The following is a 26,210-nucleotide window of genomic DNA, read 5'->3' on the forward strand; positions in this document are numbered from 1 at the left end:
TAGGGTCTTTCTTGATTTCAGAAGCCTAAGTAAGCAGTAACTTTTCAGGAAGAATAAACATGTAAACATGTGCTTGGGTTACCTAAACTTACATTCGCCTTTGAAATTTCATCCTTGTTGGAACTGGTAAGAAGGGCTTGACTGAAAGAGTTGAAGGAGTATTAAAAAAAAAAAAAAAAAAGGCAAAGAGAATCCTGTCTTTCCATTAAAACAAACAAGCTCATGGTATTGTGGAAATCAAATGGCTTAGCACCATTTATGTAATGCTTGAAGTATAATTTCAAATGAGTAAGAAAGCTTGTTTATCAAATCACATGCAAAATCAAGAAGAAGGAAGTGGGATGGCTTGTGTATAAGTACACATAACTGTGCAAAGGTATTGGGATAATTTCATGGTTTGCGGAAAATGGCAGTAGGATATTGGCCCTATGTCAAGCATCAAAGTTATATGGTTATTTTTCTGCTAAGACATTGAGGATTATGACTTCCATAGAAGTTTTTCTTTTTGAGTATATAAGGCAGGAACTCAATTTTGGGAAATTGCATCTAACTGTATTCATATAAAGAATGTGGTTGTACCATAAGTAGTTAGGAAATACGTGTTGTCCTTATCTCAAAAGTGATCCAGGTAATTGTGATACTTCCTCTCACGGATGGATTCCTAGAATTAACACGACTTCAATATTATCTGTTGAAAGAAGTTTGAATGAAGTTGGATCTGACTAATTGTGTGTAAACCTTTATTGTTTCAGAACTGGGAAAGAGGGGAGTTTACTGACCATTGATGAACTAAGGTGCTCTGGTTTGCTTTCAATAAACAGTAATCTTTGTAGATCTTAATCTAGATTTTTTTAAAAAGACTGGTGATTGCCTGAGAGGCAGGCCATAAGGGCAGGGTCTGTGAAAGTTTTGTCCCAAGTCTTTCAATGAGGTATGACTTGTAACTTTTGATTCGGCAGGTAATGTCTTTATTTTTGTGGAAAGTGGGGGAAAAATAAATAATTGCAGTTTTCCACTGGTGGGTAAAACACCGAACCATCCTGTTATTGTTGAACGAATGTTCCTTTTGTGTACATCTTTGCTGTGGGATTCATGAGTATAGGTGAGGTTGCCATGGTTTTATTGTTTCAGGGAGGGCATCACTTAGCATCAACTTTTTTTCCACGTTCCATTTCCTAAATCTTGTTTTTTAATTAGAAATTATTACAATAAATTATTTTGGCATTGCTCACAATTATCCTGGTAACTGTGCTCTGATGAGCCTTTCCCCCTCTTGATCAAAATTTAAACAGAAGAATGACAATACATTGGAGATAGATGCACCTCTTCAGAGGAGCCCTGGCAAAGGTGTCCAGGCTGGACAGATTCAGGAGGTTGCACATAGTCACCTGTCACCTCTCTTCATCTTCAGCTGTGTTCCACGTGTATATACCAAGCCACAGAGATAATTGGGAGTTGCTCCCAGGTGGCTTCTTTCTTCTCCTGTCACTGAACTAAAATCTCTGACATGTCAAAAAATGCCTTAAATTTTAATGAACTCTCTGAAAATATATTTGGTATTGAAGAATTTATTTTATCTCTAATTTTAGATATAAAATAGATTTTGTCAGCTCAGTCCCATCTTTGGAAAGGAGCTGCCTTTCCCCTTTCCCCAGTGATTTGTCATTTTATTCTGAGCGCTGAAGGAGTATGACAGAAAGAATATCAGGAAAATATTCAGACCAATCTTGGCTATAAAATTCACTGTAATTTTATGTCTTGTCTTTGCAGAGCTTAGTGGAATGTTGAAAGGCATAAACAAATTAATCATGTTTCTGTGACTTTTAATAGACATTTGTTGTTTCTTTCCCCTCATAAATGGTAGAAGAAGAAGTTATAGGTCATTTTTCTAAAAGGCACAGGTTTTGAAGCCTTAAATACTACATTAAGTCCATTGTTGCCTATAATATCTCCTAGCGCTCTGTCAAGACATATTTAAATTGGTTTTCCACTGGATGAGACCATGTCATCTATGGATAAATTACATCATGCCATTTAACAATGTTGAGCAATTTGATATGTGTCCACTAGATTTAAAAGACTGAATTTTATTCTTGTTGACTTTTCCCCTTTTTGGTTACTAGTAAATCAAGTCCTTTCCAGGATTAAAAATGTTTCATAGTATTTTTGTGTAGAGTTTTGTGATTATTTTCTTCCCAAGGAGAAAAGATGGTTTAATGGTTATATGGAATAATTGCTTGGGTCCAATCATTTATGAACCAGAGTGTCCAGATTCCCAGGTAATGGGTCATGATTGTGATTCTTCAAGACCAATTGGGTCAACTATCATTTGACATCTGTCAGTATAACTACTTCCTATGGCTCATGGTCATTCCTAATAGAAGGCTAATGTGCCGATCATTTCTCTCTTCCTCATGAAAGTAAATTTCCTGGAAGTTGGGGTGGGAAGATGACTTCACTGGCAAGGTTAAAGTCAGTGTATTGCTCACATTTATCTTATTTTATTTATTTTATTTTTATTTTTATTTTTTTTTTAAAGATTTTATTTATTTATTTGACAGAGAGAGACACAGCGAGAGAGGGAACACAAGCAGGGGGAGTGGGAGAGGGAGAAGCAGGCTTCCCACTGAGCAGGGAGCCCGATGTGGGGCTCGATCCCAGGACCCTGGGATCATGACCTGAGCCGAAGGCAGACGCTTAATGACTGAGCCACCCAGGCACCCCACATTTATCTTTTTTAAACAGAAGATATATAGAGTAGGTCTTCCTCTTGAGAGAAATTAAAATATCCTCACATCTCTTTTATCATAACTATGGATGTTATCTCATATTTACAGGATCAAGCCCTATATTCAGGTTGCCCTAAAGAAAAGGTCCCATTGAACCATGAGAGACTATGGACTCTGAGAAACAACCTGAGAGTTCTAGAGGGGAGAGGTGTGGGAGGATAGGTTAGCCTGGTGATGGGTATTAAAGAGGGCATGTACTGCATGGAGCACTGGGTGTTATACGCAAACAATGAATCATGGAACACTACACAAAAACTAATGATGTAATGTATGGTGATTAACATAAAAATAAAAAAATTAAAAAAAAAAGAGAAAAGGTCCCAAGATGAGTAAACTTAAAAAAAAAAAGCCAACAACAAAAAAACAACACCTGTTGTATTCATTGGATTTTAAAATGGATTTCACCCTCACATTGCCTGGCCAGAGATGACACTCTTGCTGGATTTTTTTCTTTTAGCTTAAAATTTTCAGATGAGTTCCTTTTAGGATCATAAATGAAGGAAGTAAAACTTGAAGATGGGGACAGGTGATTGAAAATTGATAACACTATTGAAGTGGATACTGATGCTACCATCACAATTGATATTACTATTGCAGTTGTCTAGGTCAGAGACCAGCCAACTTTTGCTGTAAAGGATCAGGTAGTAAATATTTTCAGCCTTGCAGGACATGTGGTCTCTGTTGCAACTCTGTAGCATGAAAGCAGCCACAGAGAACATGTGAACAGATGGTGTGGCTGCATTCAAATAAAACTTTATTTATGTACACAGAAATTTGAGTGTCATTTAAATTTCACGTGTCATGACATATTCTTCTTTGATTCTTTTCTCAACTATTTAAAAATGTAGAAGCATTCTTGGCTCCCAGGCCTTAAAAAAACAGGTACTGGACTAGGATTTGGTCTTCGAGCTATGGTTTTGCCGACCAGTAGTTTTAATCGCTGCCACCCACGAGCAAAACTATTCAGGAGAATCTGCGTACAGATTCTTGGCCCGTTAGGTGGTTACCACCTCAAAATTTTCTTAAGTTTCTAGAGATGTTCAGGAAGAAAATAACCCCTCACCTTTCCTTGATGATTTAATCACCCACACAAAGGCAAAGCCAGATACTCTTCTGCATTCCTCTTGTAGTTTTGGGACTCACTTCTCGATATTGATTAGCAAATGATAAAACTAAAGTATGTGAATAGGTTCAGATTCAACCAGCAAGATTGATTTAAATACCTTGTCTCGTTGGGATTTGTGTAATACTTATTGCTAAGGTAACTGGATTTGGAGATAATATTCTATCTCATATACAGATCAATTTAAAGGAAACATAGCATCCTCAAGTAGGGGCTCTTGATGTATAAGAGTAGTTTCATTTTTTTTTTTTTAAGATTTTATTTACTCATTTGAGAAAGAGGGAACACAAGCAGGGGGAGGGAGAGAAGGAGAAGCAGGCTTCCCGCTGAGCAGCGAGCCGGATGTGGGGCTCGATTCCAGGACCCTGGGATCATGACCCGAGCCGAAGGCAGATGCTTAATGACTGAGCCACTCAGGCACCCCAAGAGTAGTTTCAGCAGAGATTCTTCAGTCCCAGCACTGGAGAGGTTCACCTCATCCATTTGCCCATGTCCAGGCGGCACACACCTCCATCCACACACGTTTACCAAATCCTATTTTAAGACCTACTGAGCTACAAAAGACAGTTAGGATTCCTTTAATAATGGTGACTTGAGAAATGGACCTCCAATTGGCTTTTAATTTGTTGGAATTTTCCTCATCTTATTAATGAGTCTTAGAAGAAGAGCTCTGTCTAAAACTATCTTGTGGTATTGGTAGATTTGGTGTAGAGCAGGGCAGTATTTCCTTTATCTCAGATGGCTGCTTTCAGATTACCATTGGTTGGGTTAAATAAAAGAATTAAACCAGTGGGAGTTCTGAAAACCTCAACTTTGTGTTACAAGGCAGGAGTGATCATTGCCTTCTTCGCGGGTTTGGGCCTTTGTTATTAGAGTTCCGGTGGTTTGGACCCACACCGGTGTTCCATCTTCCTGGCACCTCATTCTTGGCTTCTCCAGGCTTATAGTGAAGAGCTCTGGGGCCCGAAGCTATCAAGATGGCTAAGTGAGGAAAGCAGGGGCTAGCCCAGGGAAAGTGGACGTAAGATTGTAAAGATGCACTGTCTGAATTACCTCCTTTCTCAGCTTCTCTCTTAATCTGTCCCCTGTGTGGTCTGCCAACCAGCTTGCCCCACAGCTTGAAAATGGGGCTTTTTAATTTTTTATTTTTTAAAGAATTTATTTATTTATTTGACAGAGAGAGAGCACACAAGCAGGGCGAGCAGCAGAGGGAAAGGGAGAAGCAGCCTCCCCACTGAGCAGGGAGCCCAACGTGGGGCTTGATCCCAGGACCCTGGGATCATGACCTGAGCCAAAGGCAGATGCTTAACTGACTGAGCCACCCAGGCACCCCAGAAAATTGGGCTTTTTTATATTACCATGATGAATCTGGGTGGGCAAGAGAATCTATTAAGATTTAAGCTAGAGAGGACCCAGAGCATTTCAGAAATTGGAAACACTCAGAAGACCAAAAATCATCACCCAGAGCATTAGGTTATGATATGTTTAATGAGTAGGGTAGATCATGCTGCTTGGGTTTCTGAAATTCATGCAGTTTTTGCAAAGATGGATCGGCTCAACCAGTTTTATATTCTGGAAGGATGAAATGTTCTTACCAGAGTTAAAAAAAAACCAAAAAACTTATTTGTTCGAAATGGCTTATGTAAAAATGATTTTATAGTTGCTGTTTTCCCATACATACTCTGAATGTTTTTCAAAGGATTATTTCTAGGGATCACATGTTCTAGGGATCCAATAGGGAACAAGGCTTGGGGCAAGGAAGGAGAAAACGATGAGAATGGTCAGTTACTTCGCTTCTGGTGTGCAGGTGGAGTGTGAAAGGTACAGTGGCCTGTAGATCAAAATCGAACTCTCCAATGCAGTGTTCTCAAGATTCACCCATGCCCTCATTGTCTAGTTTAAAAAGATCCATGATCAATTTGATTGTTTTAGGCATCAGCTGTGTCTCTGAACCATCCATCTGATATGGCCTTCTTCCCTCTGACTGTCCTATCCCATCAATGGATTATGTTTATTCTCCCTCCCATCAGCCTTGCCTCAGTCTTTATCTTGAACAGATTCTCATTTGGGTCATACTTACCTAGCACTCCCACCACTGTCCACCACAGCAGGACACTCTTCTACCATCTCAGGTCTTGAATCTATATCCCAGTCCTCTCCACCCACTCCCCCAAATCCAGGTTCTTCTTTGAATATGAGTTCGGGGACTGGTTTGCACTGTTGTGCATTCTGGATGGATTGGTTAGGTTGCTGATCCAAATGCATTCAGAAGGGAGGAGAGAATTTCAAACATCTGACTCCTCACTGTATGTCCTTCAAGCCCAGGCCTGTTGGCTGTGTGTACCTGCTCACAGTTTCTAGATGTTTTAAAAATAGCATTGGGGCGCCTGGGTGGCTCGGTTGGTTGAGCGACTGCCTTCAGCTCAGGTCATGATCCTGGAGTCCCAGGATCGAGTCCCACGTCAGGCTCCCTGCTCAGCGGGGAGTCAGCTTCTCCCTCTGACCCTCTTCCCTCTCATGCTCTCTTTCTCTCATTCTCTCTTTCTCAAATAAATAAACAAAATCTTAAAAAAAAAAATAGCATTGGTACATCCCAATGAACCAGGCCCTGGTTATTGAGCCCATGGGCCCTTCCTATCCTCCAGTCTCCTCCTCCTTCCTCTCACTATTTTCCTCAGTCACACTTCTTCCATTAGAATAATTTCCTGCCTTTATGTTCCTTAAAGCCAGGAACTACATTGAATGATCCCTCTTTCATGGGCTGAAGAGTGCCCCTCCCCGCAAAGGGTATGTCTATATCCTAACCCCTGGAACCTGGGAATGTTACTTTATTTGGAGAAAGGGCCTTTGCAGATGTGATTAATATAAGGCTCTTGCTATGAGATTATCCTGGACTATCCAGGTGGGCCCTAAATCCAATTACAAGTATTGTCATCAGAAATGCACAGAGGGGAAGCTAGACACACAGAAGGTGATGTGAAGATGGAGCCAGAGACTGGAGTGATGGGTCCACAAGCCAAGGAAGCTGACAACCCCAGAAGCTACAAGAGGCATGGGATGGATTCTCCCCTAGAACTTCTGGTGGGGGACAGTGCTGCCAACACTCTGATTTCGGACTTCTGGTCTCCAGAACTGTAAGAGAATAATTTTTCTGTTGCTTTAAGTGATCCTGTTTGTGGTAAGTTGTTAACTCAGCCCCAGGAAATGAATATGTTCTCTAGTCATGGTACCTGGAATACGACCTGGCAGGAAGATGAGTTCTTAGTGAATTTTCCTACACTGATAAACGATTTGTGACCGAAGGGTTTACAAGGGGAAGTAGGAAAGTGTGGGTACAAATAAGCTGGTTTTACTTTATCCACGCTTTGCCTGTTCACTCCTGTATTGAGCTTAGTAAAATATTTAAGTTTAATGACAAACCTGTGTGCCTGAGTATTGTTACTGAGACTTTGGAAATGCACTGGAACATAACATATCCTGCATTTTATTGCCCCATTTAGCTCTCAGTGGTGAGAGTGATTTTCCAATGGATTGACAGGATGCTTTCCCAGCCTCCTTCCTAGTAACTTCCTGGTTAGTTTAGAATAGTTCTATTAGAATAGTTTCCCGTCTTTATGCTTTTGAAAATGAGAGCTATCCAGCCTTCCCCGGCAGGCCACAGTGTCTGCATGCCAAGAACCCTCTACTTACTGCATCAGAGGCCCATTTGGGCAAATTCTGGGCTGCCCTACAGATGTGGCTTAAAGAAACCTGTATGTGTATTGTCACCTGGCCACTGACACAGCCGGATAGTTGTGGCGTCGTCCAATTCTGATCTTTGTAATCTGCGAAGTCCAGATATGCTCAGAACTCTCTAGCAGGGTAACAACTTGTATTCAGAGCGTATGTAGGTGTAAAGAGAAGCACAGTAGACAATTACATCCAACATTAAAAATAGAAATAATCTAAAATCAACATATTCAGATTACTTGGAGTGATTAAAAAAGAATAAGCCATTATCCACCATGCTGGAAAACCTTGAAGGTTTTATTCTCAATATTTTTACATTAATACAGATGCTTTTTATTTTGTGCTGAGAAAAACAATCTGTTACACATAATGTAACTTTAATATACAACATAGAAACTCATCCTAAATTAGTTACAACAAGGACCTACAAAAAACTTCATAGGAAAAAAAGTTACCTAATATTGCCACCATATTTTTGTTTAGACTGACCCTGTCAGACCCTGTCACCAATGCTCAGCTCTTGTAAACAATGGTTATTTCCATGTTCCAGGGAATCGTTAATAATAGGGGCGCTAAAATCAGCCTAAAAAGTTCTAGCACATCACTATATACTGTACAGTCCTCAAAAATAATTTATCGTACTGTTTCTAAAAAAAGGTACTAGGGTTCTTTTGCTCAGTTTCCATATTCTGGAGCTGCACGCGAGCACTTTTGTCTAACAGTCTAAAAACACAAGAACTGAACTGGAATTCACAATCACAGAGATGAGGTGGTGGAGTCGAGAACTTCCCGCCCATTGCACACCGTTGGGACATAGGTGCTTGCAGAAGCTGGAAAACAAAGCAGGTCAGAAAATTCAGTTCAGTCAAATAAGCCACATAGGTAATGGAATGGATAATCCCAGACACTAGGTAAAATTAAGTTCAAAAACCCATTTTTAATTTAGCTTTGGAAAAGGCTAAGTGACTTAAGGCTGTAGTAGGTCAGCTTTCTAAATGTGTTCTGATCAAAATTAGCTTGGTATCCTGGTGCATACTTCCACTAATGTCCCTCTTGGAGAGAGAATTTGTGAGCATCATCATTGTTGAAAGGAGTCGCTCGTGGATTTAAAATTAGCTTTGGTAAACTATAAACTGGTTAAGATAGAATGTGCAAAGTTGAAAGCTCACTGCAATTTTCTTAAAGATTGTTAAATTAATTACGGTTTATAGTACCTCAATTACTTTTGCTCTCTCTGGGCAGGGATGCCTCTTACGTAGTCTCACGAGTCACCTGTGAACTCCACTGCCTTACAGAATGGTTTGATGCATTTTCATTGCTCAAGTGGATAACCTCTGTGAACACTCTAGCAAGGGCTGGGGTGCTGAGAACTCAGTTTCTTAACGATTTTCAGAAGGGGAGACATTCCAAAGGGATGAGGCTCTTGTTAATGACAACAGTGACGACACTGTCAGGGTGTGAGTATAACATGGGTATGTATATTCGTTCTTTTTACGGCATTTAGTTTTCCTCGATGCAATTCATATCTCTTGTTAATTTAAAGGTTTTGTTTTTATGAGAAATCTACATACGGCTTTGTCATTTTACTGAATGAGGACAAAAAAAGCAAGGAGCCCCTGTTTCCATGGGCTGCACAACTATGTAGCCAAGAGAATCAGAGATGGCCTTTCATTTCCTTTTAGAGCTGTTTATGTTGCATCCCTTGGCCTGTCCATGATGATATGCTTTGCCGAGAAGGAACTGATCCTCTTGGCTACCTGGCCAAAGCCCAGATCAAGCTGACGTCAGCTTTCCCATTCTTTAAGTGCATATCTCTTGGTTAATAATCATATAAGCTCATTTTCTGCTGAAGTATTTATGCCTGATAGTGGAAATATTCTTGCCCCATAAAATGGCATTTTCCATAGGGTTTTCTTTAAACACAAAGGAGAAACTAATTATAAACTTTGAGATGATGTGCTCAATCACCATATTTGGGGCACTGAAGTCTTTCAGCAGGCTCACCACTAGGGAACCGACAACTTCTCGATTTTGCATTGATTGCTCAGCTAGGTGTGTAAGAAAAGCCGTAAAGACAAGTCTCTGTGATTGAGGTTAAGCAGAGTCCTGTGACATGCTAACTCTTGGAGATATTTTTCCTTTGATCATTTGCAGGATCAGGTTCAATTTTCTTTACAACCTGATCCCACTAAAAGGCACAACTTTGGGAGAAAACATGGCATAATCTATCTCTCTGTAGTGAAGAACACAGCGGGTGCGAGATAAATACTGGATGGAAAGGGATAATGATAATAATTTCAAATGTGAGGGTTTTACTTTATTCCTTGTAAAGCTTCTTCCTACTTCATGTAACCCTAGCTTCATGAAAGCTAGGTAAGGCAAGAGAAAGAACAAGGTGAGGTGACGTTCGACCACCATTGGGTGGAAACGTAGGAGGCATGCCAGGCTCTTCAGTATGTGTGCTCTGCTGGCATTCTCGAAATCAAGTGGCAAAGGGTAACTCTTGATCCCCTAACCTGTCCCCATTTAGTCTTCCTTTCTTCAGTCAACGGCCTCACTCTCCAGCCAGTGACCCGAGCCAGAAGTCTAAGGGTGACACTTCCTTCCTTCTCTGTCCTTCCTCCCACGTCAGACCAGTTGCGTGGCCCAGTCAACTCACTCTCCGCATCCGCCTACCCATCTGTGCGTCCACCACCTTGGGCCGAGCCACCATCATGTGGCTGTTGGCCACCGGGACAATTGTGCTGCTGGTGTCTGTTTCCACTCTTGCTGCCTTGCCACACATTCTCCGTAGAGCAGTGACAGTATGTTGAAATGTCCGTCACCTCCCTGTGCTCCCCTAATGGCCTCCTTTGTGCTCTTCTTCCTCCGGATTACACATCCCCGGGTGATTGAGACCATGCCTATCTCTCTGTAATCATTTCATTCCATGGTTCTTTCCCCCACTTTTTCTGCATTTGTCCTCAAGTGCAGCACATCCCAGCGATGGCAGGCCTTGGCAGTAGCTGCCATCTCTGCCAGGAATGTTCTTCCCTCTCTCCATCACGTGCCGGCTTTCTTCTTGTCATCTGCATCTGAAATATCACCTCCTGGAAAAGGCTATCATCAGGACACCTAATTTAAATAGCTGGCCAGTAATTCTCTGTCATATTACCTAATTTTAAAACTGATTTTTTTCTTGCCTCTTTGTTGTTGTTGTTGTTAGTGTCTTATGTCTATTAATATTCTTGACTAGAAAATATGCTGGGCTCTGTCTTTTTCATTATTTTATCCCAAATGCTGGTCATGGAATAGAACCTCTATAAATATTCTCTGAATGACTGTATAAATGGTTGCATTTCAAAGAACTGGGAGAACCAATGGAAGTTTCTAGAAGGAAATAATATTTTCACCTGAAGAAATGACCAGGAGAGAGAAGGCATAGGGGCAGTCTTGTCTTGGGACAGGTAGGGCTTTTTGCTTCTCCAGCCACACTGTGACAATGACTTTCCACCACCCCTGCGGAGAGAACTGGCCCAGGCTGTGTACATCCTGTGGCAGGCATGGTGCCTTTGACATTCTGACTAATCTCTTCATCTTTTCCGGATCAAGTTTTATTATTTCTGTGCAGATTTTTCATTTTCAGAGCTTGAAGAGGAATGATAGGTTATGGGGGTAAGTCTAGGAGAACCAGGGACTGGTATGCTCATGCCCCTCTGTGTCCATCTTGGATAAGTCTAATACCCTCTTCCCTTCAGCACTTTTGAAGATTGTATCAGAAACCTACTGTGATAGTCCCCATACTGTTTTGGAGCTCGGTTCTTCAGTGTGATCTTATGATTTTTCTTGCTCACTGCATTCTAAATTTCTAAAAACTCGAGTGGATCTTGACTAGGTGGGTAAGAAGGACGGGGGCTACAAAGGTGGCTGCATGGAAAATCCTAAGTTATAGTTTCAAATCGTGTTCCCCTGGGCCCCTGTGGATACCATTATGGAAATCTGCAGAAGAACTTGGACTCACCTACCTGCATCACAGGGACATTAAAGGTAACGCCCTATGTTAGAGCGTTGAAACTCTTTGAGAGGAAGATACAAATTCACAGCAGTGACAGGCCTTGATAATACACGTCCTACAAATTCAAGGTTTTTCTTAACAGGAATAACAGCAGCAAACTCCCTCCCCACCAGACTCTTTCTGTAGTTATTTCTTCCCTACTTTTAAGTGTATTGAAGCGGGTGGTAACTTGTGTTTTTCTGCTTCTCTTTTAATGTTCGTCTGTAGCTTCTGCCAGCACATTTTATTTTATTATGTAAAAAATATCCTCATTTTTGTCCATGCTGCTGAATATAGTAGAGGAAATTGCTGTTTTATGAGTTTACTATCTCAATTACTTTGCCTTTCATAAATATTTTACATACGCCTCCCGTCTTAGCCCATCTGTTATTCCCCAAGGTAGTGAAATCTGGGGGAGAGCAAAGTACTATCATTTCCATGCGTGTGTTTGTGATGAGCTTTTGCTATTATTCTAATGAAATTCTCCTGAGGTTTTTAATGGTGTAAGTTTAGCCCATTTTCTTAAGTGCAGTTAAGCAGATTTCTATAATCATACTTTCTGTCAGAAATAAGAGGTATGCTGGCTTATTTTTGGCTTTGTTGAGGGGGAGGGTGGGAGGTGAGCAGCAGGTGTTAGTCACTCCAGGCTAAGGTGGTGTGATGCAATGTAAAAACTGAAGATAGTGGAAAAGGACCGAATAAGTTCCACCATTGATCACAAAAGGGCCATTCACACCCATCAAAACGCAGATTTTACTTCACACACTTAGGGGCAGCATTGGAAATCAATGCAGCCAAGAGGCTGCTTTGTCTCACACTGTGAAATCCATTTCTCTTCCACCCGTAATGCACAGGCTGGCCAGGCTGTGGGGAAAATGACCCCATTTTTTTCAGGTACTTGGGCCCTCAATCAATGCTAAACATATTTAATAGATTCTTACGGATGCCAAGTCTCTTAGTCAATTTAGTGGCTGAGACTTGGTTCCTGAGAATCAGTGTGTTACTATAACTGTGTAATATAGCAGACTCGGGGTAAAAAGTAAAACATTTAAACAGAACAGACATTCCAGTTTGTTCCCATCTGTTCTGTTTCCTTGCTCCTGGTAACCCCAAGTAATTTTTCCCAGCATGTCTGCTTGTTTAGATATTTTAATGCTATGGTCATGGAATTCAGTTTCTACCAGCTGTCTGTTGCTTTGTCTTCCTGCTTTGTTATTGAACCTGTTTTCTTACTCATCACCTTGATGTTACTTGGGCCCCGAGGGCGCATTCCAGATGTTCATCTGCTGATTAATACCAGTTGTCCGTGCAGATGATGACACGACTGCCACCATTTTGGTGGCCTTGCTATGTCAGACTTCACAGTGGCAGTTATTAAGGAATGAGGCTAGATTCTTTGAGTCATGGTCTTAAATTTAACAGTAGATTTAAGAAGAAATCATATTCATGATGATGTGGGATAAAAATCTACAGACCCAAGATTTAATTTCCAAATGTGGAGTTAGAGATTATGAATGCAAAGCCTTCTTCATTCAGTGACTTATTTTTTGTGAGACAAGATTCATGGAAAGAGAAAATACGGCATGTACTGTTTTATGACCCAGAATACAGCTTAATTACCTTATCAACAGAAATTCCACTTGGTCTCTGACTAAACACCCCAGTTCACTGTTGCCACGATAAGCTGTCATGCTTGCTTTCCTTTTTTCAAAAAAAAAAAAATATATATATATATATTTATTTATCTATCTATCTATCTATCTATTTATTTATTTTTTTTTAAGTAGGCTCCACACCCAACATGGGGCTTGAACTCATGACCCCAAGATCAAGAGTCAAGTGCTCTACTGACTGAACCAGGCGCCCCATCATGCTTTCTTTCTAATCATGTTCTGTTACTCTCTCCTCCCCCCACCCCGCAAGGCATATGAAAGTGGATGTGCGATAAATAATGTGAAAATGGAAGGATAGTAATTTATTGTGCTATTCTAGTTTGTATCCTTTTTGCTTCCTCTTAGTTGCCCAACGTCTCTGGTTTTTCCTCTTTCTTACCCAAATGTGTTTTCAGGCAAGGATCAGAAGCTCCTTTACCTTGAGGCTCAAACAGCTACTAAGAGCTGTATGTGTTACTTTGTCTAGGGATCAAAATCAGGCCACAAGTGTTAAACTCTAATAAAATAATGTCAAGCATTCGTCCTCTCTTCTCGTGCAGCTCATCTTGTCAGCTTCACCTTCAAATTACATACAGCGTCTGAACGCTTCACTCGCTTCCATCGCTGCCACCCTCTGGCGTGAACCACGGACATCTGGACTCAGCCATAGCTTCCTAAATTATGTCTCTGCCTGCTGTCCATCTCCTGTCCTGCCCACACAGCCAAAGTGATGAAGGCAATGCTTTTAAAGTCAGGTCATTCCACACCCTTGGTGCGTGTTTCCCAGTTCTTTCAGGAAAAAAAGGAAATGTCTTGACAGTGATTTCCACGGTCCTCCTGCTCTGACCCCTCTCTGTCCTCATCTCCTCCTACTTTCATCCTTAGTCATTTTCCTCTCGGCCTTTCTGCTGTTCTTCCAGCTGTGGACCTTTGCATTTCCCCAGATACAGACAGGGCTCCCTTGTTCCCTTTCCTTCATGCTCTTGGTCAAATGGCGCTGTATCAGAGAGGCTTTCCTTGGCCACTGTATAAAAAACAGGAACCCTGTGTCCCCATGCAGCCGTATTTGTCCTTGCCCACATTATTTTCTCCACGTCGCTTATCAACACCTGATTTATTATGTATTCTTGGTTTGGCTGTTTTGTTCATTACCACATCCCCAGTGCCTAGAGCTGAGCCTCAGCCCAAAAGCTTCTTGAATGAAGGAGTAAATTATCCATCAAATTGATCACAATTACCTACTAAGGAGTCCCTATCCCAAAGCCTCTGACATTACTCTCGGTAGGGAAGACATTAAAAAAAAATTTCCATATATAAGCATTTTCCCATTCTAGGGATACAGATATTTCCATGTATGGATGTTCTCCAGTGAATTTCACTTAAACAAAATGAAAAGGAACTTGGAAGGAGAAATAGTACAGAATAAATTGATGTTAGACTCTTTGCTTGCTTTAAGGAATTGACCATCTGAAGTCAAAGTACGGGCAGTATTTGATTATATACATATTTCCTTTTTAAATTAACATATCTGCATAGTTGTGAGCATTGTACCACGTCCCTAAAGGCGTTAATAAATTTGGAGTTACATGGAAATGCATATGACTGTTGGCATCGCTGGTTGAAGGGCTCTCTTTCAGTTACTGAGTTTACATTGTATTCAATGATAGAGGACAAAAGGGAACTGTAAAATGTCATTTAATGCAAGACAGGCTTAAAAAAAACAAACGATGCTTACTTTTAAACTACTATTTAAATGAGAGAAATTTTATCGTGGACATAAACATTTAGCCAGTCACCATTAACAGTATTGTTTTGTCCTCACCAGAGCACGTTTTCTGGGCAGCTTTGTGGGTAGCCCCTCGGGAATAGCACACCTTCCCTGTGTGCAGCCCGGGTGTGGGGTCCCCGGGGTCTCCGATGGACATGGTTTATGCCATTGAACTTCTCAGAATGGGCTTTTGGGAAGAATACACGTTCGCCCCTATGCCCATAGAACAAGATGCTGCCATGTGTGGCACTGAAGAGAAGGCTTCTAATTTAAAAAAGAAATCACTGAATTTGCAGATGCTAAGATTCTCGCTGTCAGAATAATCTCTGACGTGCATTTGGTAATTGAGCTGAGGCAGAAAATCCAGAGAGGCCAGAAGAGGCACATAGCCGCTTTTGAGAGTTTTATCTGTGACTTCACTTATCGAATTCCTTAAAGTGTCTAACAGACAGGGCTCCGGTTTTCCCGTCCCGAAATATGGTTATTAGAATAAATGATCCTTAGCATTCTCTTCCAGCTCGAGTTCCTTTGGTCACTGTTATTAAAGAAGGTAGGCTATGTTTGCTTAGGGGAAAACCTAGTGATGTATTAGAGGTAAAGAGATTTAGGGGTTAAAAAAGGCAGTTGTGAGACAAATACAATGGAAATGTTATATAGAAGAAAGGGGAAGTGTGAACATCCGTTCCCCGATACATGTAGGGTCATCTGTGAGAGCCAGGGCCTCTCTCTTCTCCCACCCTCAAGGAGGAAGGGGTGCAAGAGGATGGAATGAGGTTCTCAGGCATCCTGTGACTTTCCCCTCCAAAGGGAAAATGGATTGACATCTGTCTGATGTGGATGCACTAGGTCTATTCTGCCTGGACGCAGCAGATGGCTTAGCTTGCTGAATACTCTCAGCTCCTCCCGGATTGGCCAGCCAGGATTTATGTTTATAATATACTTATGCCTGTGGCAGAGAAGACCATCAATTCAGTGTGCATTGCCAAATAACGTGCTAATTTGCCTGGCCGGTCTAGTACATAGTGTCATTATGGGACTCCCTCGACTGTCAAGTGCAGGCCTATTATGCTGATTTTCTGGACCTGCACTGTCGAGAAGAAACTTGGGCATTATATGCCTTTTTTTTCTTTTATAAAGTCATACTCGGACTTGAGCAATGGTTTGCCCCCTTTTAACTGGGGTACTTCAAAGCCTTGGCCATCGACAAATGCAAAGTCTGGTCCTCAGATGCTTGCTTTCAGTTGCTGTAGCCCTGTGGAAAATGATAGCATGACTCTGAAAGACTGTTCACTTGATCTTTTTATACCACTGCTCCTTATAACGTGAAAATCCTTTGTGATAAAGGATAATTCTATTAATGAAGCCATTCGCACTTCACCACCTAGACAAGTGACTTTCTGAATAAGGTTTTGGCAGAAGAAATCTATCTCATTATACCTGCAGCTCCTCTGGGACCCAAATCTGAGCATCATTAGTCAGCAGAAGCCTCTTGACTGTTCTTAATGATAATGGCATACGTACATCTGAATGATCACCATGAGCAAGAGAAACACACATCCCCAAAGGACCAGGTCTGGATACATAATGGCTCTGACAATGATTGGGCACACCCCATTTCTCACCTCTCTCTCCCCACTCCGGGCTGATACGAGCTCATAGTAGGGTCAACAACATTCTGACCTGCATGGGGCCCCTAGGGTTTTCTGCTGCATAACCTCACGTGTACATCCAGCTTGTCTCCTTCAAGATTATGCAGCTCTACTTACACTTGCAGCTTATGTTCTTGATTGCCTGTCTTTGGCAAAGTGGGCCACGTGATCCATTTCTGTGCCAGAAATGCCTTCTCTGGAGGGTTCCAGAGAGAGCTGGGGAAATGGCAGCTGCACGGGGTTGTGGCTGTTGGCATCACGAGGCAGAGGATGGGAGTTCAGAACACCTCTCGCCCTCTGATCCCACTGCCTGCTTCCTCCTTGAGGGCCCTCTCAGAGGCTCTCCCTGTCCTGCACTGATCACAGCAGATGAAGCAGGCAGCATGGTTTAGGCCGAGGCTCTCAAAATATTTCCCTTGGGCCGCTTCCATTGAACCAGCTGGAGTATCTGTTACAAACCAGATTGCTTTTGACCCAGACCATATGACTCAGCATATCTCTGGGTGAGGCCTAGGAACTCCATTTCAAAGAGGGGTTTTTTTTTTTGGTTGTCTGTATGGTCCACAAATACTGGAAGCCATTGGCCTATGGGTGTACTTAATAGAGAAAAATTAATGTTCCCTTCATTTGTATTATTTTGACTCCCACTGCGTATAGCTAATCAGATATAACTAAAATTGTTCTCTTTTGCACTTAGCAGGATGTAAACATTTTGCAGAACACGAGTTTTCCGAGATGTCCCTAACCACGTCCTTTCTTCCATGCCTGTTTCTAAGTTTGGTCATGTTTTTCAACTTCTTGGAGCAACGGCTCAGCTTTTAAAATCCAATCCTATTACTTTGTCTGCTCTCAGCCCCCTTAGCTGCCGTCAGGTGGCTCACCCAGGCTCCTAAGTGATGTGGTATTTCTGCTACTGTTGCCTGAGAATTAAGTGGGAATGAATTTGGCTGCACCTCCCAGCCTGGGTAACTTCTTGGCATTACACAAGATTGCGTGTGTCCCGTCTTTGTGATTCCTGATAAAACTGCACTATTGGAGGAAGAATTGGGTGAAAGTGGCATAATAAAAATGGCCACAAATTATTTCAGAGGTGAGGGGGTCTATGGACCTTCCCTCGAATCTCGACAGGCTTTGTCATCCTCTTTACGATTCCGTGGCAAGGCATCCTGCCAAGCTGCCAAGTGTGAGTAGAACCACTGTAGTCTCTGGATCAGCTCGGTCTCAGCTGAAACCACAGGAGGACCCAGTCCAGGCCTCATAAGAGCAGATGAACTGCTCAGCCAAGCCCTGCCTGAATTCCGGGCCCACCGAATCGTGAGATGATAAAAGAGTTACTGTGTTTTGTTTTTAATTTTTTAAAAGGGTTATTGTTTTGAAGGCACAAAATTTGGGGGAAGTTTGCCATGTGGGAATAGCTAACTAGATATATGTGTGTGTTGGGGGGGTAACCCTGTTGCTACACTAACTTATTCTCATCAACACATGGAGTTGTTATTTTTACATCTGGAGGGATTAAATTAGAAAAGCAGCAATATTGGTAACAATAACTCAAAACAATAAAATGCCTGAATAATGCTTACCAGAACATAAATTATGTGCCAACTAAGTAAAACATATGCTTTAGCTAATGAACTCAGAGCAATTTAAGGATATTTCTTGATTTATAAAACCATGTACTTCCTGGTATTTAGGAGGGAAATGAATATAAATTGAGCTGAATATTTAATGGAGGAAACAGGCACTGAGAAATTAAACTGGTTGCTTAAATGGTTACAACAGTAGGTCAATAACTGTTCATCTGTAAACTAGATACCATAGGCCAGTGTCTTTCAAACTTCTTTGGTTGCAATTCACAGTAGTAAACATTTTACTTGGACCTTGTATATATACGTCACCTCTGCAGCAAACTTAATGAAATACTACTTACCCTTATTACATATAATGATTCTAATATATATTTTTTTCTTCTGAAAAATGCTGGCCAAACATACTGCATAAATTTCATGACCTATTAATGGGTTACACATTACAGTGTGGACAAAACTGGTCCAGACACCGAGTTTCATGGGACCAGGGTGTCTGTCCTTTTCACCATTATGTACACAGGTGCTTAGAAATTTCTGTTGTATAGAGGGTACTCAAGCATTTAATGAATGAGTGAAATCAATGACTGTAGTTCTAATTTATTAAAATGGGTAAGATATTAATCACAAGTCAGGAAGCCCAGTGTCGATTCTTGAATCATTGTATATCTTTGAGAAATATGAGCCCACAAGTAAAACTATTTTGAATAAAAGATAAAGAATTACAAATAATGGGTTAATGTATTTAGTTATACACTTTGAAATGCTCAGAGGTATCACATGACTTCTTCACCTTATTATTTTGATACCACTTCATTAATATAGATTAGAGAAAAACTATTTAAAAAATGAAGTCTTTTTTGAAGAAAAAAAATTTACCTAAAATTTCACTGAGTAACAAAATTGTTCTAAAATGTTGGGCTGGGTAGATGCTGACTTTGAATTATTAATTGGGCCACTAGCAGATTAGCATTCTGAGTGAAAGCTTTATGCAGGTCCCTTGTGGTCAAAATACATTATTTTTGTGTAAATGGATATTTTTAAAATTCTGAAGAGAGACTTGGTTGGGTCAAGTGCCCTTGTTATCCCTTGAGGAATTTATTAATTCCTAGCATATATATCAGGAAATGCTGCCATTTCAAAATTACTGAGGTTTGCATGTATCCATGTGTGTGGAAGATTTAGGGCCCTTGTTCAGTTGTTTGAATAACAACCAGGAACTCTGAGCTCTGAGAACAAGATGACTTTTGCTCGGAAGTAAATCTTGCTGCGAGCCTAGGGTAACTTTCCTGTTGTTCTCCCAGTAAAGCCTACCTTGGACCTAACTTCCCCAGCTTGCACGAGTCAAGTGGCTTGTTGGAGTTTGATAAAGTAGTTTGATACACTGCCTTTGAAATCAGAGAAACTGACTCTAAATTCCAGTTGGGCCATTTTCAGCATGTGGGATGCTGGTTTCTGGATGTCTGGGCATTGTGTGCATTAAATAACCTACAACACACGTGCACACGTGTGTGTAACCTTGAGCACCATGCACAGCAGATAGAGAACACTCAGTTAATGATAGTTCCTGCTCTTATTGTTGTTGTTTTGTTTTGTTATTGCCAGTTCTTTCTTGTCTGGACTCGCCAGCTGTTATAGTTGGGCTCTAGAAAAGAGATTTGTTTGCTCAAGAAATAAGCAGTTTTCTCTAAGGTCCAGGGAAAATTATTTTACAAGTTTTACCTTGTCCTGGGACTCAGCCATGGGGACACCCAGCACTTGCGGCTGGAAAGACAGTCACATTCCTATCTCCCTATCTGCACCCTATCCCTGTCTCCACAACCCTAACTCCACGTGGAGTTGTGCCGGGAACACCTGCTTTCAGCCCGAAGCCTTGCCTTTGTTTGCTGGGGGAAGGGCAGCCCTGTTACGTAGCATACTTTTTTGCAGAAACTGGGGCACTAATGTGATTGCTTGGTCTGTGATGCGGAGCTATTTTGAAGCATTCTTTCCCATCGACTCGAGGCCAAATGGTGAAGTAGTCATTTGTCTCTGTCACTCCAGTCTTCCTTCCCCCTCCTGTGGCTTCACCCCTCCTCCCTCACCCCCCCCCCACACCCTTGTCACAGTGAATTTCTCTTGCTTCATACCACAGAGAAGCTGAAAATGGCTTAAAACGCTGTCCCCTTTAGGTACCTTGTGCCTAATAATTAAATGAGTGACTCGCTAAGGGTAGTGTTTCAGATATTTGCAGGCCAGCAGGAGAGACCGCGTGGACTAGAGCATTCCTCTGCTGTCCTGCCCGTGACACTGCTTCTCAGCTGGCTCGCAGCGGAAAAGCATCGTGTCAGGGAAGCCCGAGGAAGATGTACTCCAGCATTTTTCAAGGGTGTTCCATGGGAACACATTAGCTGGTTTAACTGTGGTCGAATACATTTAAGAAACAGTAAATAGAGGTTAAACAGGCTGCCTTGCTGTAGGGTTTCTTAAGACTAACACGCTCACTTCTTAATCGCAGGAAACAAACTGAGTGTTGCTGGAGTGGGGGGTGGGGTGGGAGGGATGGGGGGACTGGGTGATAGACACTGGGGAGGGTATGTGCTCTGGTAAGCGCTGTGAATTGTGCAAGACTGTTGAATCTCAGATCTGTACCTCTGAAACAAATAATGCAATATATCTTAAGAAAAAAAAAAAGAAGAAGAAGAAGGTAGCGGGAGGGGAAGAATGAAGCGGGGGAAATCGGAGGGGTAGACGAACCATGAGAGACAATGGACTCTGAAAAACAAACGGGGTTCTAGAGGGGAGGGGGGTGGGAGGATGGGTTAGCCAGGTGATGGGTATTAAAGAGGGCATGTTCTGCATGGAGCACTGGGTGTTATGCACAAACAATGAATCATGGAACACTCCATCTAAAACTAATGATGTAATGTATGGGGATTAACATAAGAATAAAAAGAAAAAGAAAAAAAAAAAAAAAAGACTAACACGCTCACGTCCAGGGAGGTGCTTTGAACTTCCAAGGGGGTATTTAGGATGTACCATTTTCCATCTTACTCAGTCATCTTCCCTTTTAAATTTTTCATGAAGCGCCTTCATCATCTCTGTGACATAGAACATCCTTTACAGAGCACCAGTCTGGTCCAACCCTCTAGGCTAATGAGTAAAGTAAGGCTGCGAATAGTAGAGTGAGGTGCTCAGGGTTACCCCCTGAACTGATTGCAGAGTCAGGACTAGGGAGTAGGTTCTCTGACTCCACAACGTGGCCAGACATCCTAACTGCTGCTGCGAATTTAATGTTTGTCTTCCCTGCTAGACTGCATGCACTACCAAAACGGGAGCTTTGATTTGTCTACTCACCTCTGTATCCCTCGCATCTAGCACGGTACCTGACACATGTGGTTGAACCAGGACTTACTAAAATCAAATTGAGATTGTTCACGGGGATGGACGTTTGTTATCCTTGCCTGACTATGTCCTTGGCTTCCCCTCTGAGTGTGCTCCCTATTCCGGTGCCGTTCACGGACGGGTCAGCGCCGAGTTCTGTACTTACACTGAGAATACGTGGTCCCAGTTCCGCTGACACTGAACCTATTGAGGTGCAGTCTGTGTGTGACCACATTCTTCTGGGGTTGGAACAGGATGATGTGCACCTTGGGTGCAAACAGACAGCCCAGGACCACAAAGCCACTTAGGCTAACGGAGATGCACATGGTTGTGGTCTGCACCTACAAGAAAAGGTGGCCTAGTTAAATGCCCGGCTGTAAATTCAATCATGTGGCCTACTGAAAAGAACACTGAAAAAAGACCAAAGTAAGAAAAAAAAAAAACAAACAAAACCCAAATCATTCACAGTTCTATTGTTAGTATAACCAAACCAAAATAATAACTAAATGGGATCTTCTGAGCTTGGGATGTTTATGGAAACATCACTGAAGATTTGTAAACAAATTCATTTGTGTCGGGTGCTCCTGAAAGCTTGCCAAGACTTTACATGGATTTTCTTGTTCTGTTTGTTTTCTTCTTTATATTTGTGGAAAGATGTTTCTGCAGAACCACCTAAGTCAGAATCCTAAAGAGTAAAATATCAATATTCAGTGATGAAGTGACCAGATTGCTGATGGTTTCAGTCAATCAACTTGGCTTGTTTAAGGTTTACTATAATCATGAACAAATTGGGACCTTTTACATTTTTCTCCATCTCTCTTTTTTTTTTTTGCTAGGAGTTCTACCTATCAGCCATTGGTTCTCCTACTCAAAATCAGGGAACACTGTCAACTTTCTTCTGGGGTACCCATCTTTAATTATTTCATTGGCACCTCTCTGGAATTTTGATACATCAGGTACTCACTGTTCAGTCATTTTGTTCTCTAGGCTTCCATACACCTGTTCTTGACAGAGGAATTTCACTTGCTTCCTCTTTGCCTCCCCTGAAAGTACACCTCAAAACTAGGTTTTAGCATGTCTTTAATTCATTCATTTGCTTTCACTCTTCATCTTCACTGATCTCATCAACTGTCCTAACTTCAGCTCCCATACATTTTCGGGAAAATCCTAAATTAGCTTCTACATATTTTATTGCTTTCGGTACTGAAAAATGGAAATTAATTATTTCTTCTATCAGTTTCTACTCAGAGTAGCTATGGTAAATCCTAAGGTGATTTTAGATTTCTTTGTCCTTTTTCTCCAGGCAATGCTGTTACCAGATAGCATAATCTCTTATGCCCTAAAGTGCCTGACCTTCTTCTCTAATCAAAGAAACCTGAAGACTGAACAATTAACTGGAGAAGCCACATAACATTAGGAGGCTGCATTCTGTTTTTGACTAAAAAAAAAAAATTCAGGTTATACTTATAGCATAATTCTTCAGACTCTGGGTTTACTTTATATGCTAAAAGCACAATCTGTCCTCTCTATTTTAAACCTCTTTTCCCTTTTAACTGTTCAACTTGGCCCCCGCATTGCAGGCTCCTTTCCCTTCTGCTAACTGCTCAGAAAAGAGTCCACTATCTCATTCCACGATGTAAAAGCCTTGATAAATCATAACTGTGTTATTTATAGCAAGCCCAATTTCTGGTGTAATTTGTTTTTATTTTTACATAGATAATATCAGAACTGTCTTCTTCCTTTAGAACTCTACTTCTCCATCCTCAGCTTTGACTGTGGAGCCAAGAGGAGAGATATCAGATATCACTGTGAGGGTGAGGCAAGTTCAAATGTGCCAGTTTTCAAGGAAACCTTTTCTAAAAACATGTCTATAACGTGGAAGCTGCCCACACTCGAACACACTAAAAGGAGAGGAGAGGCTTTTATGAGGAGGCTATATCGGGAAGAGCCGTGCTATGAGTTGTAGACCCTTCCTCTCTGAAGGAAGGTTGTGCTCATCTCCTCACCTCAGGCCTAGAGAGGAGAGCTTCTCTATGACTATTCACAGAAGGTTTGAGGTTTTCCTGCAGGGGGAAGATGCCCTGGTTTGGAGCCTGATTCCTGTCTTGGAAATCTAGAAGGTGAGAAAAGACTAATTACTTTCTTGGCGGAGCTTGCTACTATACTAAGACTGTCCTTTACTGTAAGAATTTATCAAAACAAAGGATATGTGAGTGTCATGTATGGACAAGCTGGGCCAACTAGACAGAGCCATCAAGGGTAGTCTTGGGCCCATGTGGAGGAGCTTGGAGTCCTTCCTAGAAAGAGGCCAGTGGCAGGGTATACCTGGGTGCCCTGGGACTGAGGATGGAGCCACAAGGGACAACTTAGAATAGGATTTTCCAGCCGACTCACTCAAGGACCAGCAGGAGAAAAGAAAGCAGCTGGAAATTTCTGAAGATTGCATGAAAACAACCCTTAATCACCTTCCAGGTATCCTAAGGATGTGTGTTTAACAAATACTGTGGAGATCATAAAACCATCCAGTTATGTGAGAACTGTCCTGCTTCTTCCTTATTACGTTTTAATCAGGGCTGAGAGGGAAATAGCAACTGGTGGACTGGGGAGTGTGAACAAAGGGAAAAGAAAAGTCAGGCACTGCAGGCTCTCAGCCTGAGGCAGGCCGGACTTTGGGAGAAAATGAGGATTGATGTTAAGTCAAGGTATGGCTTTGAGAATTACCCAGGACTAGACATTTTAATTTCCTAATAGAGACTATTTTTCATTGAAAATGATTGTAGGACCATATTACCTAAGAGCGCACATTCATGGGCCTACAAAGTTTGTGAGCATTTTCATTCATTGCTCTATCCCCAGCACCAGAATGGGGCCTCACATATGGTGAACACTCAGGATTTGAATGTGCCCACTGGGATTTTCATCCAGGGGTGGGGGATTATTATGCTCATAGAATACTAAAGGGGCAAGCGGCGGCAGAACTAAAGATGCATGTTGGTCATAGTTTATGCAGCATATTATTTAATATAATTGTTTTAATTTGACAACTTTTAGTCTTCTTACAAGCCCAAGTAGTAGCCTCATAAATTCAATTGTCCAGTTCCTTTAATAAGTCACACTACTGAGTCTGTATTTATCTGTAATTCTTTGTTCTGCCTCTTTGAAGTCCTTGCTGCTTTGATCTTCCTCAAACTCCTAGCACTATTTGACGTGGTTAATTACTTCCTTCTTTTTGGCTTCCTAGACATCCTTCCTTCCCTCACTGAAAGTTCCTTGTCTTAGTTTTCTTTGTTGGCTTTTTTGCTTCTCCCTGAACTTTAAGTGTTGGCGCGTCCCAGACCTCAGTTTGGATTCTCTTTTCTTCATCACCTCATCAAGTTCCTTGGCTTAAATAGGTCCTATGTTGATGTTGTTCAAGTATTTATTACTAGTTCCAACCTGTCTTCTGGGCTTCCAGACATATATTCAGTTGCTATCTTGGCATATTGTCTTGGATATGTACTAGGCATATTGGGATTAATTTGTGAGCAAAACGGATCCCTTCCCCCAAATGTTTCCACTTGAGTAAGTGACATCAAACCCCACCCGATTGTGCAAGCCCAAAACCTGGGAGTCATCCTTGATTTTGCCTTTTCTCTTACACCCACACATCCAGTCCCATAGCAAGTTCTGTTTGTTCTTTTGGAAGATAATTCTCTATGGTGTCTTGTGCTTCTAAAATGTCTTTCAAGCACAAGCCCTAACTGCCTTTGTTCTGGACTTTCTTTTCAGGCATATGAGTAGAGCAAAGAGACTTAGAAGTCGGAGACAGTGCCTATTTGTGGAGCAAAGAGCCAGCATATCATCCATTATGGAAGGTTCGGGTTCCTGAAGCTCCCGGTCCCTGCCCTGTGCTGCCACCACTGTCTGCGTGGTGGTCACGTGGCCCACTTTGCACAGCTTATGGGGAGTGGAGCCCAAGGGACCAGAGCCAATGCCAACCCTCCAAAAAAGCCAAAAAAGGCTTTTCTGTCAGCCTCAACAAAACCCTGGCAAGCTAACGTGTTACCTTACAAGTAGAGTCAGGTCTCAGATGATGCAGTCTTCGACAGTTTTGGCAATGAGATCGGAATGGCTTTCTCAAAGAGGGCCGTAGGGGCTGAATTAACAAAATTTGAGAGAAGTCCATGGGAATCAGTAGCAAACATGTTGCCCAAATTCTCTGGCCAACCAGGCAGTAATAGTGCTCACATTATTCCCTACTAATGAATGAGGTGGATCTGGGGAGGGGCTAAGGGCTGAGTAACTGGGACTAGGTTCAGATAGAGCTGCTAGATCAGTACTGTAATTGTTGCTAACTCTCCTCTAGGGGGTGGGGTGGATTTCCTCCCTAATCTTTTTTTTTTTTTTTTAAAGATTTTATTTATTTATTTGTCAGAGAGAGAGAGAGCGCACAAGCAGGGGGAGTGGGAGAGGGAGAAGCAGGCTCCCCACCGAGCAAGGAGCCCGATGCGGGGCTCGATCCCAGGGTGCTGGGATCATGAC

At 41.8% G+C, this 26,210-nt stretch overlaps 1 protein-coding gene across 1 annotated transcript in view; it reads right to left on the bottom strand.

Moving 5' to 3' along the window:
* Positions 1-8,397: 8,397 nt before the first annotated feature.
* Positions 8,398-26,210, bottom strand: part of GRM3 (glutamate metabotropic receptor 3) — a 99,354-nt gene continuing 81,541 nt past the window's right edge. Inside the window, exons 4-5 of the mRNA XM_045865147.1 lie at positions 21,856-22,030; positions 8,398-8,471 (exon numbers count right to left, since the gene is read on the bottom strand). Coding sequence (XP_045721103.1) covers positions 8,398-8,471; positions 21,856-22,030 — 249 coding nt within the window. The remainder of the gene's footprint in view (positions 8,472-21,855; positions 22,031-26,210) is intronic.

The sequence above is a fragment of the Mirounga angustirostris genome, unplaced genomic scaffold (assembly GCF_029215605.1).
Source record: "Mirounga angustirostris isolate CCGP_5_RB_7025 unplaced genomic scaffold, mMirAng1.0.hap1 SCAF_12, whole genome shotgun sequence".
Classification (NCBI taxonomy): Eukaryota; Metazoa; Chordata; class Mammalia; order Carnivora; family Phocidae; genus Mirounga; species Mirounga angustirostris.